The sequence below is a fragment of the Populus trichocarpa genome, chromosome 18 (genome assembly GCF_000002775.5).
Source record: "Populus trichocarpa isolate Nisqually-1 chromosome 18, P.trichocarpa_v4.1, whole genome shotgun sequence".
NCBI lineage: Eukaryota > Viridiplantae > Streptophyta > Magnoliopsida > Malpighiales > Salicaceae > Populus > Populus trichocarpa.
The window spans coordinates 14,345,194-14,357,223 of record NC_037302.2 but is presented as its reverse complement, the minus strand read 5'-3'; the positions used below and the strand labels follow the sequence as shown (position 1 = coordinate 14,357,223).

Sequence of the window (12,030 nt, the reverse complement as noted above, 5' to 3'; positions counted from 1 at the left end):
CTATCGCCTGAAGTAAGCTCTCTAATTCAACATCTCATCAAGGGTCTAAAGAAACTATGTATAAAATTAAATTTCAATCAAAATTTTAATATTTTTTTTTATGATTTTACTTCTGATTTCAATCAACTAATTTGAAAAAAAATTAAATTTAGTTTTTTAAAATTCCAATCTTCTTAATTAAGTTCAAATTGGGCGCCCAAACTTAATTTTTTACCAATTAAACTCCAAATAAAGTTAATTTGACCCATTTAAAGTATAATTAAGTCCTTGCACTTAATTGAATCCTTTAATTAGACCCAAATTATTCTTAAACATAATTAAAATTCAATTTGACCCATGATTAAATCAAATTAGCCTATTAAAAATTTAATTATCTCATTGGACTTAATTTTTATGCAAATTCATCTAATAATCTTTTAATTTGACCTTGAATTTGAATTGTTTATTTATTTTTGGGTATAATGGGATACAATTAGGCCTTGATCAAAATTATAGATGTATTTTCTGACCTGTTTTTTTCACATAGCCGGTCTTTATTTTATTTTTTTTATTTTTATTTTGAAAAACAAGTAAATTTTAGAAAATAATCCAGAATTGAATTACAAAGCTGGCTATTATTTTTATTTGAAAGTTCGTATACGTACATATAACGTTTTAAAAAATATCAAATAGGGAAGCCCAAACAGGGACACAATACATACCACCATGGCAATTAGATGTTTCTGGTTATAAGCACGAGTTTTGATCTTCTCTAGTGTTTCTTTCATCTCAGAGCAAGCATTGCTATTTCTGAAGCCTGCCCAGTAACATACTTCCCCTCCAACCTGGAGTCTATTATGCCTCTCAACCTGAATCTATTATTTACATATTTCTCGGCCCATTCCTCTACTGTTAAAGTACCATCAGCCATGATTTTGGTAAAAAAAAATCTTACAAGTATACAAGGTACAGGAAATTACCAGTCTGAGCATAAAGAGGATCCATATAACCAAATGTGCCAACAATTCAATCTTCTTGTATATATTCATCATGATATATCTTCTTCTTCTTTTTTATTGTTCTTTGCTTTTGTTTGGTCATCAGATCTAGAGAAGAATTATGAAATATATATTTGGCCAGAAATAAATGTTGCTTTTGTTGTTAACCCTAATCCCTGAGATTGTAAACTCCCATTCTATATAAAGTTTGTCACATGAGCAGTGTAATCACCGATTTATTGGCACCAACTCCATCAATCATCAATAATTTAAAGACTAATTTGTATACTCAAGAGAGTAATTAGGTATTGTGCTAATGATATAATAAATAAGATAAGAGATCTGAATTTAGCTAATAAAGTTAAAAAGATGTTTCACTCCATTAAAGATATAAAAATTGATTACTCTTATATCAGAAAAATGACGACTTGAGTGATTAAAAATGCTAAAAAAACCTAACTATTTAGACTTTATTATTTTTTATGATGACATCAGAGCAACCGCCTTAGAAACACGCCTGAGAACAAGTTGTATGGTTCCTTACCCTCTTGCTTCAACCCACCAAGAATAACCCATGCCCATCCATCCAAAAATCAATTCAGCGTTCCATTAACAAATGCATTTTATAACAGCTCTTCCCTGGTGGCATTGGATCTTAGATTCAACATTTTTATTTTTTATTTCTAAGTCATTTTAATATGGTTATCAGTTAATATACGTTAATTATTTTAAATCTGCTTGATTACTTAGCTTTTCCCGTTATAGCCTAGTTTTAAGTGCTTCATTTGTTTTCAATTCACAGAATCGAATAGCTTGTTTCAATTTAATACGCAACTATGTGCCGGTGTTTAATGATGTACTCTTGGGATGTTTTTTCAATGTCTAAAGCCTTGCCGTTTGACCACTTTAATCAGTTCTAGTCTTCTAGAAGAGGGTGGAGATCTTTTTTGCGGCGTTCTTTTTTGACTGCCAGGATTCAGAGTCAACATCCAGATTTCGAGGCCTCTCCCCCTTGAAATCACTCCCATAGCTTAGCTCCTACCTTTCCCATCATTGTGTCCTCCACCGGGCTCTCTCTCTCTCTCTAAAACAACCGCTTCCACACCTACATTCTCTTCTTCTATCCATGTTTGGTTTTGGCGACAAGCTCACAGAAGGCGGCTATAGAATTCCCTGGCTGATATGGATCCGAATATTGGTCTTGTTCCTCCTCATCTTTCTCCTTTTCTGTTTCAGTTTCTTTCCTTCAGATCTCTCAGACACCACCACCTCTTCTTCCTCAGCTTTACCATCCGCTGTTGGTGTTTTCATGCTTCTTAATTCCCATTTAGACAAGCAAACACTCAAGCATAAGAACAGGGGAAGAAGAAGGGCAGATCGGGGTTTCTATCCCCGAAACAAAACGGCATCGTTTTGGTAAGTGTATATATATTCCGGGTTTCACCCAGATTATGCCGGGTCACTCGGGTTGACCCGGAAGGTCACCTGGGTTTAGCCTGATCAAATGCAACTCTGGTTCTCATCCCTGTTTATTTTGGTGTTTAAAAAACATTTTTTAAAAAAAAATTAAATTTTTTTTATTTATTTTAAATTAATATTATTTAGTAATTTTAGATTATTTTAATATAATATTAAAAATAATTTTTTAAAAATAAAAAAAAAATATTATTTCAATACAGCAAAAACGATCCTCGCCATAACTTCTAACCTACCAATCTTACTTCTATTTTATAAGTTCAGCGTCATTCTCTTATCTATTCAATACTTTATACGCCGCAAATATCCTCTGCACACACGCACAAGAAAAGGTTATTGTAAACAATGCAAAACTTTTTCCTCAACCTCCTCTTAGCTGTCTTCTTCATCACCTTCTTCATTTCCATTATCGTTTACAAACATAGATCAAAATTCAAACACCCTAACCTTCCTCCTGGCAGTTCAGGCCTCCCTTATATTGGGGAGACCCTTGAGCTCTTGTTGACAGGATGCAAAGGCCATCCTCAAAAGTTTTTCCTTGATCGTAAAGCTAAGTATGCATCAGAAGTATTCAAAACAAATCTTTTTTGTCAGCCTGCAGCAGTCTTGTGTGGTGCTGCAGGTAACAGGTTCTTGTTCTCCAATAAGAACAAGGTTCTTAAAGCTTGGTATCCTGACTTTGTGTGCAAAATATTTCCCTCTTCAGTTCAGAGGCCACTCATTGAACAAGTTGATCGACTGCGCACTTTGCTCCCTGAATTGTTGAGACCTGATGCCTTGAAGAGATACGTTGGCATCTTCGATAAGGCTGCCGGAAGACACTTTGCATCAGAATGGGAAAATAAAAAAGTGGTGGTTGTGTTCCCTCTGGCAAAGAGGTTTACATTTGGGTTAGCTTGTAGCTTGTTTCTTAGTATTGAAGACCCCGACCACATTGCAAAACTTGCTAGTCCATTTAACCTTGTAGTTTCCGGTATTTTTTCTATCCCAATTGATTTACCAGGAACTCCACTCAGCCGTGCCATCAAGGCCTCAACAATTATTAGAACAGAGCTTTTTGCGATTATTAAGCAAAGAAAAAAAGATCTAGCAAAGGGAAAGGCATCACCCAAGCAAGATATATTGTCACACATGTTGGCATGCGATGAGAAGGGAGCATTTATGAGTGAGCTAGACATTGCTGACACAATTCTTGCACTATTAGCCAGTGCCCATGAGAGTACCAGTGCAGCTTGTGCATTCATTGTCAAGTATCTTGCTGAGTTACCTCTTATTTATAATGCAGTTTACAAAGGTACGTGTTGTTCATAACTCCATGCTCTTCCTTACAAATCATCCATCAAGTTTCTCTTAATAGCTTAATATTCTATGTTGAGATCTTATTTGATCATCTAACAATTTAATTTTTTAAAATAAGATGATTTTCCCCTCACAGTAGAGTCTCTTTGATTAAATATTGATGGGCTTTCATTGATTGATGTGTAATGGTGAGCAAAATATTGTTTAACTGTTTTTTTCTCTCTCTTGTCAATAGAGCAAATGAAGATATCTGAAACCAAAGCTCCTGGCGATGATTTGCTAAATTGGAATGACATTCAAAATATGACATATTCTTGGAATGTAATTCGTGAAGTGTTGAGACTTTGTCCCACCTTTCCTAATGTTAGAGAAGCCATCCATGACTTCGATTTCAATGGTTTCTCAATTCCGAAGGGCTGGAAGGCAAGTTTTTTTTCTAAATATTGTTTGTGTGTTCTCGTTCCTTTTCTTTTTGCTTATCGTTTTCCAAGTTACTACTACAAAATGAATTTACAAATGATAGCTTACCTAAATCCCAAAAAGGTATAATAAATAAATAAATCACATATAAAATTGAGATTGAGTCGTTAGTTTTTTAAAAGATAATGTTGATAGTTGATGCAGTAAGACTATCTACTATAATTAGTGGTTATTGATTGGTCCAAGGATCTAGCAACATCATAATTTGACTGTCAAAGTCAGAGGCTCATTACTACGCTGACAATTATGCTGATGAAGCCGACTTTCAACAGTCGTAATCATTCATCACAATTTTTCTTTGTGGGCATGCATGCAGGTGTATTGGAATGCAAACTCGACGCATAGAAATCCAGAATACTTCCCAGAACCCGAAAGATTCGATCCTTCCAGATTTGAAGGGACCGGACCAGCTCCTTACACATTTGTTCCATTTGGTGGAGGACCCATGATGTGCCCTGGACAAGGGTTTGCTCGCCTAGAAATGCTTATTTTCATGCACAATCTGGTGAAAAGGTTCAAGTTTGATAAATTTGTTGCAGAAGAGAAGATAATGTTTAGTCCGATGCCAATACCTGAAAAGGGAGTTCCCATTCGCCTCTTTCCTCACAGGCCTTAGAGCTCTAAGGGGAAAACAATTTTTTTGTCATTAATCATTATTTTTTATTTTTAATTCACTCTTGTCCAGCAGATATTTATTTCATCCATCACTTTTATTTTCTCTTTTTGTATCATATCATCCAGTTTGATTTCCTTGTGTTTATTTATTTAATTCCTGTTATTCCCTTGTTGATCCTTTTTTATATTGCTGCATTTTAAATTTAATGTTTAACATATTATTAATCAGTAATTTTGACATTCATAAATAATTTTACAATGAAAATCATTCCACAACAGAGTTTTAAAAGCTTAATTTCAAGATGATTTCGTAAAATAATTTCTGAGATAATTCTAGGATCCCACCGGAAGATAAAAATAAATAATGAATATTATTAATTATTAATCTCAACTTTACAATAAAAGTATAGAAACAATTACTGAGGTGAAAAAAAATGAAAGATATTTTCCGGGCTCTCACCAAAAGTGTTGGAGGATCCCCAGGGATATCCACCGTGTTGAGATAAAAAATGATAAAAAGAAATTCAAAATTATAGGAAGCCCACGGTAGAAATAAATAAATAAATAATCCTTTAATTTTTCTAGGAGGTGCTGACACGTTCCGCAAACACAAGCCAACTTTCCGATCCTTAAATTTGAATCATGTAAACCAAAATTCATTAATTATAATAAATCTCATATATCATACTCACCCACACGGTTGGTTGACTGGCAGTTAATTGAATTCAGTTGGTTGACTGGCAGTTAATTGAATTCATTAATTCATTCTCAGAGATGGAGTAAAAATCCGAGACTCCTGTCTTTGACATGACCGGAGCCGATGAATCTAGATAATTTTGATAATATAAATAAAAAATAAATTAACTAATATATAAATTTGAAGTGTGTGTTTTTATATCAAATCATTAAACTATAAAATAATACACACACATGTGCTTTATGTTAATATCAACATATGTGTATGTATTAAAAAAATATTAATTATAATAAATCTCATGCTCACCCACACAGTTGGCATTCAACTAAAGTGGGCTGGGAGCTCCTTGCTGCTTGCTTGCTTGCTTCTCTGTTAGCGACGTGGCTCATTTCTTTCCCTTCGTTTTTCTCTTCGCTTTTCTAGATGGGAAATAAATGGGAGGCGGGTAAAGAGTTGAACTCGGACACGAAGGCCATTAATATGAGTTGAACTTACACGTTAAGGAATTACACCGCGCAATCCACAGTAATACCTACCCAACTAGGAGGATGATAAAAATATCTAAGTAAGGTCCCAACAACCAAAATTAGCTAGTCGTCAGCTTTAATTGAGCAGAAAAGGCCCTACCACCAGCACCAGCAGCTCTGGACTGGACTCAGAGCATGGTTACCACTGCCTTTGTTCTATTGTTTGTTATTTTTTAATTTAATTTAATTTTAAATTAGTTTTTTTATTGTTTGAATGGATTTTTTATTTTAAATGATAAAAAATAGATGAATACGAGATGGGTGGAGCAAGAGTATCCTGCGGTGGTAAAAAAATGGTTGATGACTGCCATGTCAAACATGGCTGCTGCATGGTGAAGGTCAAGGGTGGTTGCAATTAAGTAACTGGATATTAAAACTGGTGGCAGAAGGGGCTGCTATAATTGACAAAAAAGAGAGAGGATTGTGCTAGGAGCTAGGGGCTAGGAGCTAGGAGTTGATATAATTGACATCTTACCTAACTTGGGGTTGGACGTTTACGTCTCCACACTCATCTTGGGGTTGAACGTGAACATGTCCAGTCTTAATTTAGGTGTGAACGTTGTTGTGTGCCCCAATTATAAGTTGAGCATGTACACGTCCACACCCACCTTAAATTTGGGTGAGGACACATCCACGTGCTACTTGAGAGTTGGGCGTGATCACGTACAAACCCAATTTGAATGTGGGTGTAGGCGTGGACATATCCAAGCTTAACTTTCGGGTTAGACGTGAACGCACCTAGTTTTTTAATTATAATAAAAATAAAAATAAAAATATTTATAACATAAATAATATTATTTTAAATATTAATACTTCTAATCATAATAAAAAATATTATTTTTAATTTTAATACTTTAATCATAATAAAAATAAAATAAATATAACATAAATAATACTATTTTTAATATTAATACTCTTAATCATAATAAAAATAATAATAACAGCACTATTTTTAATATTAATACTTTTAATCATAATAAAAATAAAAATAAAAATAATTATAACACAAATAATACTTTTTCAAATTTATTAATAATATTTTTTCAAATTTATTAATTATTTTATTAATAATATTAATTATAATAAAAATAATTATATTTATAACATAAATAATTATATTAAGAATTTTAAGGATGATTACAATATAAATAATAATATTTTTGATGTGAACACTTTGAATTACAAGAGAAAAAATAATATTTATAACACACATTATTATATTAACACGCGTGGGTAGACACCGACATGTTCAAACCCGAGCGCCATATGACAATGGAGCTGTCATAGCCAATCAAGCTTTTTGCCAAGACTCATGTGTCAGGTGGCGCCAGGGTCTGCCCCATGCAGTGGATTTGCCCAAGTATCAAGTGGCGCTCGAGTTTGCCTCATGCAAGGGTAGGGCTGCCTATGTGCCATGTGGCTCTCGATCTTCCCCGTGCAAGGGACAAAGTAGCTGAAGCACCAATTGTCCTTGTGTGTGCAATGCCAACACTAAGTACCCACTCTCCATGACCCGCTATCCCACTAAAACTTCTGCTTACTATTTTCCCCATAACCAACCCTTTAATACCAAATACATCTTAGCAAAGAAAACAACTCTTTTTTTTTTTTTATCTTGCAACTCTTTATATAAATGGTTGAATTATTATTATATTGTTCTAATTTATAATGCTTTATGTCCATGTTAATAATAATAGATTCAATGAAAACTTTTGGCATATAATTAATACACCACGGCAATACACAGTAGAACCAAACAAGAATGAGAATAAAAAGGCATATTTATTTCTTGGCTCCGGAATAACTAATGGACTATTCAGTGCCGGAGTTGAGAAGAATTTCTTGATTAATTGACTGTACAGAAACTTTATTGATGTGCTTCATCTGCATCCTGTTCTAATTACAAACTAGAGGAAACTAGCGATCATGTCGACAAGGCTGATATCGTGGCCTGATTCATAATAAACAAACCAAAACAACAATATATAACAGGATTGAGTTAAACTAATGGTTGGAAACTAACCATCATGATGCCCTGCGGAGCTAGGAGCTGAGGGAGGAGGGGGATCAACAGGGGTTGGATTTGACTTATCTGAAGTCCGACTCCAGCAAATCCCCATCAAAAGAATTGCATCTTCGTTGAATCAACAGACAACAATGACTTTGATGATTGACATAGAGAGGGCACACGGGGTAAACTAGTTTGGTTGACTTTGAGGACCTGTTTATGAATCCCCATCAAAGCTTGTCTGTCATTTCCAATAAAAACAATTTGTCTCGAATCTAAGGTCCCGACAACCAAATATGGTTATATTTCAATTTCCATTCCTTTACACATCATATTGCTGAGCTCATTTGACATGATAGTAGTAGTTGACATCATATCTGACGTAGTGAATATACAGTTATCAAACATCTTAGTCATTTTGATTTGTCTTACCACAACATAAAATAAAAGTATTAATTGGCTGTTTGGAAATGCTTTTTAAAAACATTTTAAAAAAAAATTGAATTTATTTTTTGTTTTGAAGTAATATGTTTTTGATGTTTTCAAATCATTTTGATGTGTTGATTTTAAAAATAATTTTTAAAAAATAAAAAAATATTATTGGCACATTTTTCTAAGTGAAAAGCACTTTGAAAAACAACCACGATCACACTCCCAAATACCCTCTAAATGATACGGATGAGATGAATATCACATGGATGGAGGAAAATCAAAAGATATATAAATTAAGGGGCGGAGTTAAAAAATAAAATTAAAAAGGACAAGATTTTAGTTGTATTATTATTTTAGTTAAAATCATATAGATTATTTTACGAAAAACTGGAAAAATAATTCTTTTGCAGAGCACCAGCCCTGCTTGCCACCCCCTGTCTCCATCCCTGAGGCTATACAAGCATTGTCTGGAGGAGGAGGAAAAAATACACCAAAACCATGCCGTCTATCCTCTATCATCACAGAGCCACCAATAAAAAGCTTCAAACACCGTCATAAAAAATAATATTTAACAATCGAAGGAGCCCATAAGAATTTCCTGATGGGTGTGAACTTCCTCCATCTCACGCACATGCCACTTCATTTTCCTTTTTAAATATATTTTTTTTATATATCAAAATTCCCAATTATCCCTAACTCTAATTTACTATTACATAGAAGTCAAAGTGAAATGACAATTTATAATGCCATTTAGACCCTACGAAAATACCATTTTCCCCTCGAAACTCGGCGCTTCTCTTGCCATTATAGAGGGCAAAATCATTAGTGGACTGTAATAATTCATAGTGTACCGACTACCGAGCCTTGCTCCTAGTGAAAGGTTGAGTAAACTTAGTTTTTTTTTTTTTTTTAATTTTTAATTTTAATATGTTCTTCAATTGAGACGAGTCCTTTAATAAAAAAAAAAACCCTTGTTTTTTTTTGGGTCGGCCCACCATTTGATTTGAATAACTACGTACCAAATGTAGCAATCTATTTAATCGAACAGCAACATAATTAGACCCACCAGTCAATTCTAAGAAAACTGCTGGATTGTGAACTTGGAATCCCTTATGGTGGTCCAATTGTTGCCCTATTCTGAACTTGCTCCAAGCAATCTCAGACCTCAACAAGTAAAAGGCCTTCAACACACTGAACGAAAATTAGGCCTAGCTTTCATTCTTTTCTTGCTAATATCTAACAGCGTTTATCTTACCTCTGCATTTGCATTTTGATATCTTTTCAAAAGACAAAAAAGGAACTTGCATTTTGTGAGACACTGGCTTTGATTGACACGAAATGCAGCGGATAGCAGTGGAATACAAGGACGCAAGTGCAAGCTGATCCAGAGAAATACAAATGCTTGATAGATATAAGCAATTTGAAGGCTGATGCATCTTTCGGTAAGAAACCTGAAGCTTTCAAGGTTCCTCTTCATCTGGTGAAACAGGGAATTCTCTGTCCTCGGTGACCTTGTTTCCCCGCATGGCTGCAAATACACCACTTGATAGAGACAACTGTGCTAAAAAATTTGTGGTTGCCATACAGAACCAGATGTTAAAAGAGGCAATAGTACCCAGAAAAAATGAAGCATCTGATTTCGAGAACAAATTTAAAGCCTTCTACATAATGAGATAACATCAATAATTTACGAGAATGATATAATGTATGATAAATGACCATCAGTTAAATGTCCAGGAGAGGTGCCCTTGTTAAAATCACGATTTTAACAACCTTGCCTTCAATTGTATGCAAATAAGATAGGGCTCGAGCCATTCCTGTTATAATCTTTAACCTTGTTTCCCAAGGAAGAAGCCGATCAGAGCGCTCTGCACAAGTAAAAAAAAAAAAACATCAGTGGTAAGAGATCAACTGAGGTTTTATGATCTATGAAATTATTTCATTGGCGAAAAGCCTATGCATTTTGTTCAATACAACTTTACTTTAATGCTGCAGAGGAGTGTTCTTACTTCCAAACAAATGGTAATTTAAACTGCCTTTCTCCATGAATTGATAGACAATAAGCAACTCTTTATTCGCATTTTCCTGACAGTATCCTAGCAGCTTTACAATGTTTGGATGAGAAACCCTTGCTAAGAAACCGACCTCTGTCTGTATCAATAAATGACAACCAAATATGCAACAGTTAAATAATTACTCAACAATAAAACTGAGACTCTGAAGATAAGGAAACAATTTTGATTTCATCCGCGGAGGAGTATAATGAACAGAAAGAAAAATTTCATTTCAGACGAGACGTATATATCTAACCTAACCTCACAATTTGAAACAAAACTTTCATGTTTGGCCGACAGAAGATTGATGCCCTAAAAGATCAACTATGAAAGATAAATTGTACTAGTGGCATTGAAAAAGCCATGGAAACATCGTTTTGGAACATCCGGTTCAGCGACATTTCAATGCTTTTCCAATACCTTTGAAGACACTCAAGAAGGCACCTGCACCAGCACGCCTCAATGACAACAAATAAAATGAACTTAGAGAAAACTGCCAGCAATCATAAATAGGAAATTACCTGCCACTGTCGAAGACCTTGCTTGCTGTCAGAATCCAATTTCTTGACAGCAATCCGCCGTTTCCTGGTATATCCTTTAAGTAACTTTTCTTTGAGCAAACCCTTGTAGATGTTGAAAGGTAAGCTGATTACTTGTTTTCTGATGGTAGAGAAGAAGAATCAGCAGGCTATAGCGAGAAGAATGAGGGAATGGAAGAAATTATGTTAAAACAGTTAAAGAAGCAGTTAAAACAGTTATGGCAGTTATAGTCAGTTTTTCTGTTTTATTCTGTTAAAACCGTTTTTTACAGATGTAAGAATCGTAGCCCTCCATTAATGGATGGATGAGATGATCTTGATTCCTAAAATAATGGAATCAGTTACATGCAAGGTGTATAAAAGCAAAATTGCTGCATTAATGAAAAATAAGTAATTCTTCTCAATATTCTCTGCAAAACTTGATTACAATTCTCTTCTAAATACTGCACAGAAAACAAACATGGTATCAGAGCTTACAAACTGATTCCTAAGAGGGGCGTAAACTGTGAAAAACAGATTGATTAAACGGTTAATTACTAAAAAATGGTAGGATCAAGCTCTACTGGAGGAGATTTAAGAACTCCACAATTCAATGGCACAAACTACGATTTTTGGGCTGTAAAGATGGAGACAATCCTCATAGCATTCGATCTATGGGACGTAATAGAAGCTGGAATACAATCTCATCAATCACCTGAGGTTGCAATTGGATCAGGCGATGAAGAGAGTGAAGCTGAGCAAACTACATTGCGAACATCCACTACATCCAGAGAAGATAAAATCAAGAATGCAAAGGCATTAAGCCTAATACAAGGAGCATTAACAGACGACCTCTTCCCACGTATAAGAAATGAGAAGACTGCAAAGGGAGCTTGGGACATCTTGAGCAGAGAATTCAGAGGAGACAAAAAGGTTAGAGCTGTAAA

General features: G+C 34.6%; 2 protein-coding genes and 1 long non-coding RNA gene across 4 annotated transcripts in view; 1 reads left to right on the top strand and 2 right to left on the bottom strand.

The window, feature by feature from the left end:
* LOC7490480 (probable serine/threonine-protein kinase PIX13) overlaps positions 1-12,030 on the bottom strand; it is a 62,595-nt gene that overhangs the window by 45,127 nt on the left and 5,438 nt on the right. The gene's annotated exons all lie outside the window — the stretch shown is intronic.
* Positions 2,019-4,950, top strand: LOC7490478 (beta-amyrin 28-monooxygenase). The gene is made up of 3 exons (XM_024590736.2): positions 2,019-3,747; positions 3,988-4,175; positions 4,549-4,950. Exons 1-3 carry the CDS (start codon positions 2,799-2,801, stop codon positions 4,846-4,848), a joined length of 1,437 nt encoding a protein of 478 aa, XP_024446504.1. The 5' UTR covers positions 2,019-2,798; the 3' UTR covers positions 4,849-4,950.
* LOC127904696 (uncharacterized) lies at positions 10,736-11,195 on the bottom strand. The gene is made up of 2 exons (XR_008058005.1): positions 11,087-11,195; positions 10,736-11,009 (listed from the first exon to the last, which is right to left on the bottom strand). It is a non-coding gene; the product is annotated as an uncharacterized LOC127904696 (long non-coding RNA).

Bases quoted from the DNA above. Each gene is read 5' to 3' on its own strand.
- LOC7490478 (XM_024590736.2), top strand. From the start codon at position 2,799: ATGCAAAACTTTTTCCTCAACCTCCTCTTAGCTGTCTTCTTCATCACC. The intron at 3,748-3,987 runs GTACGTGTTGTT...TCTTGTCAATAG, and splicing joins TTATAATGCAGTTTACAAAG to AGCAAATGAAGATATCTGAA. The intron at 4,176-4,548 runs GCAAGTTTTTTT...GCATGCATGCAG, and splicing joins CAATTCCGAAGGGCTGGAAG to GTGTATTGGAATGCAAACTC.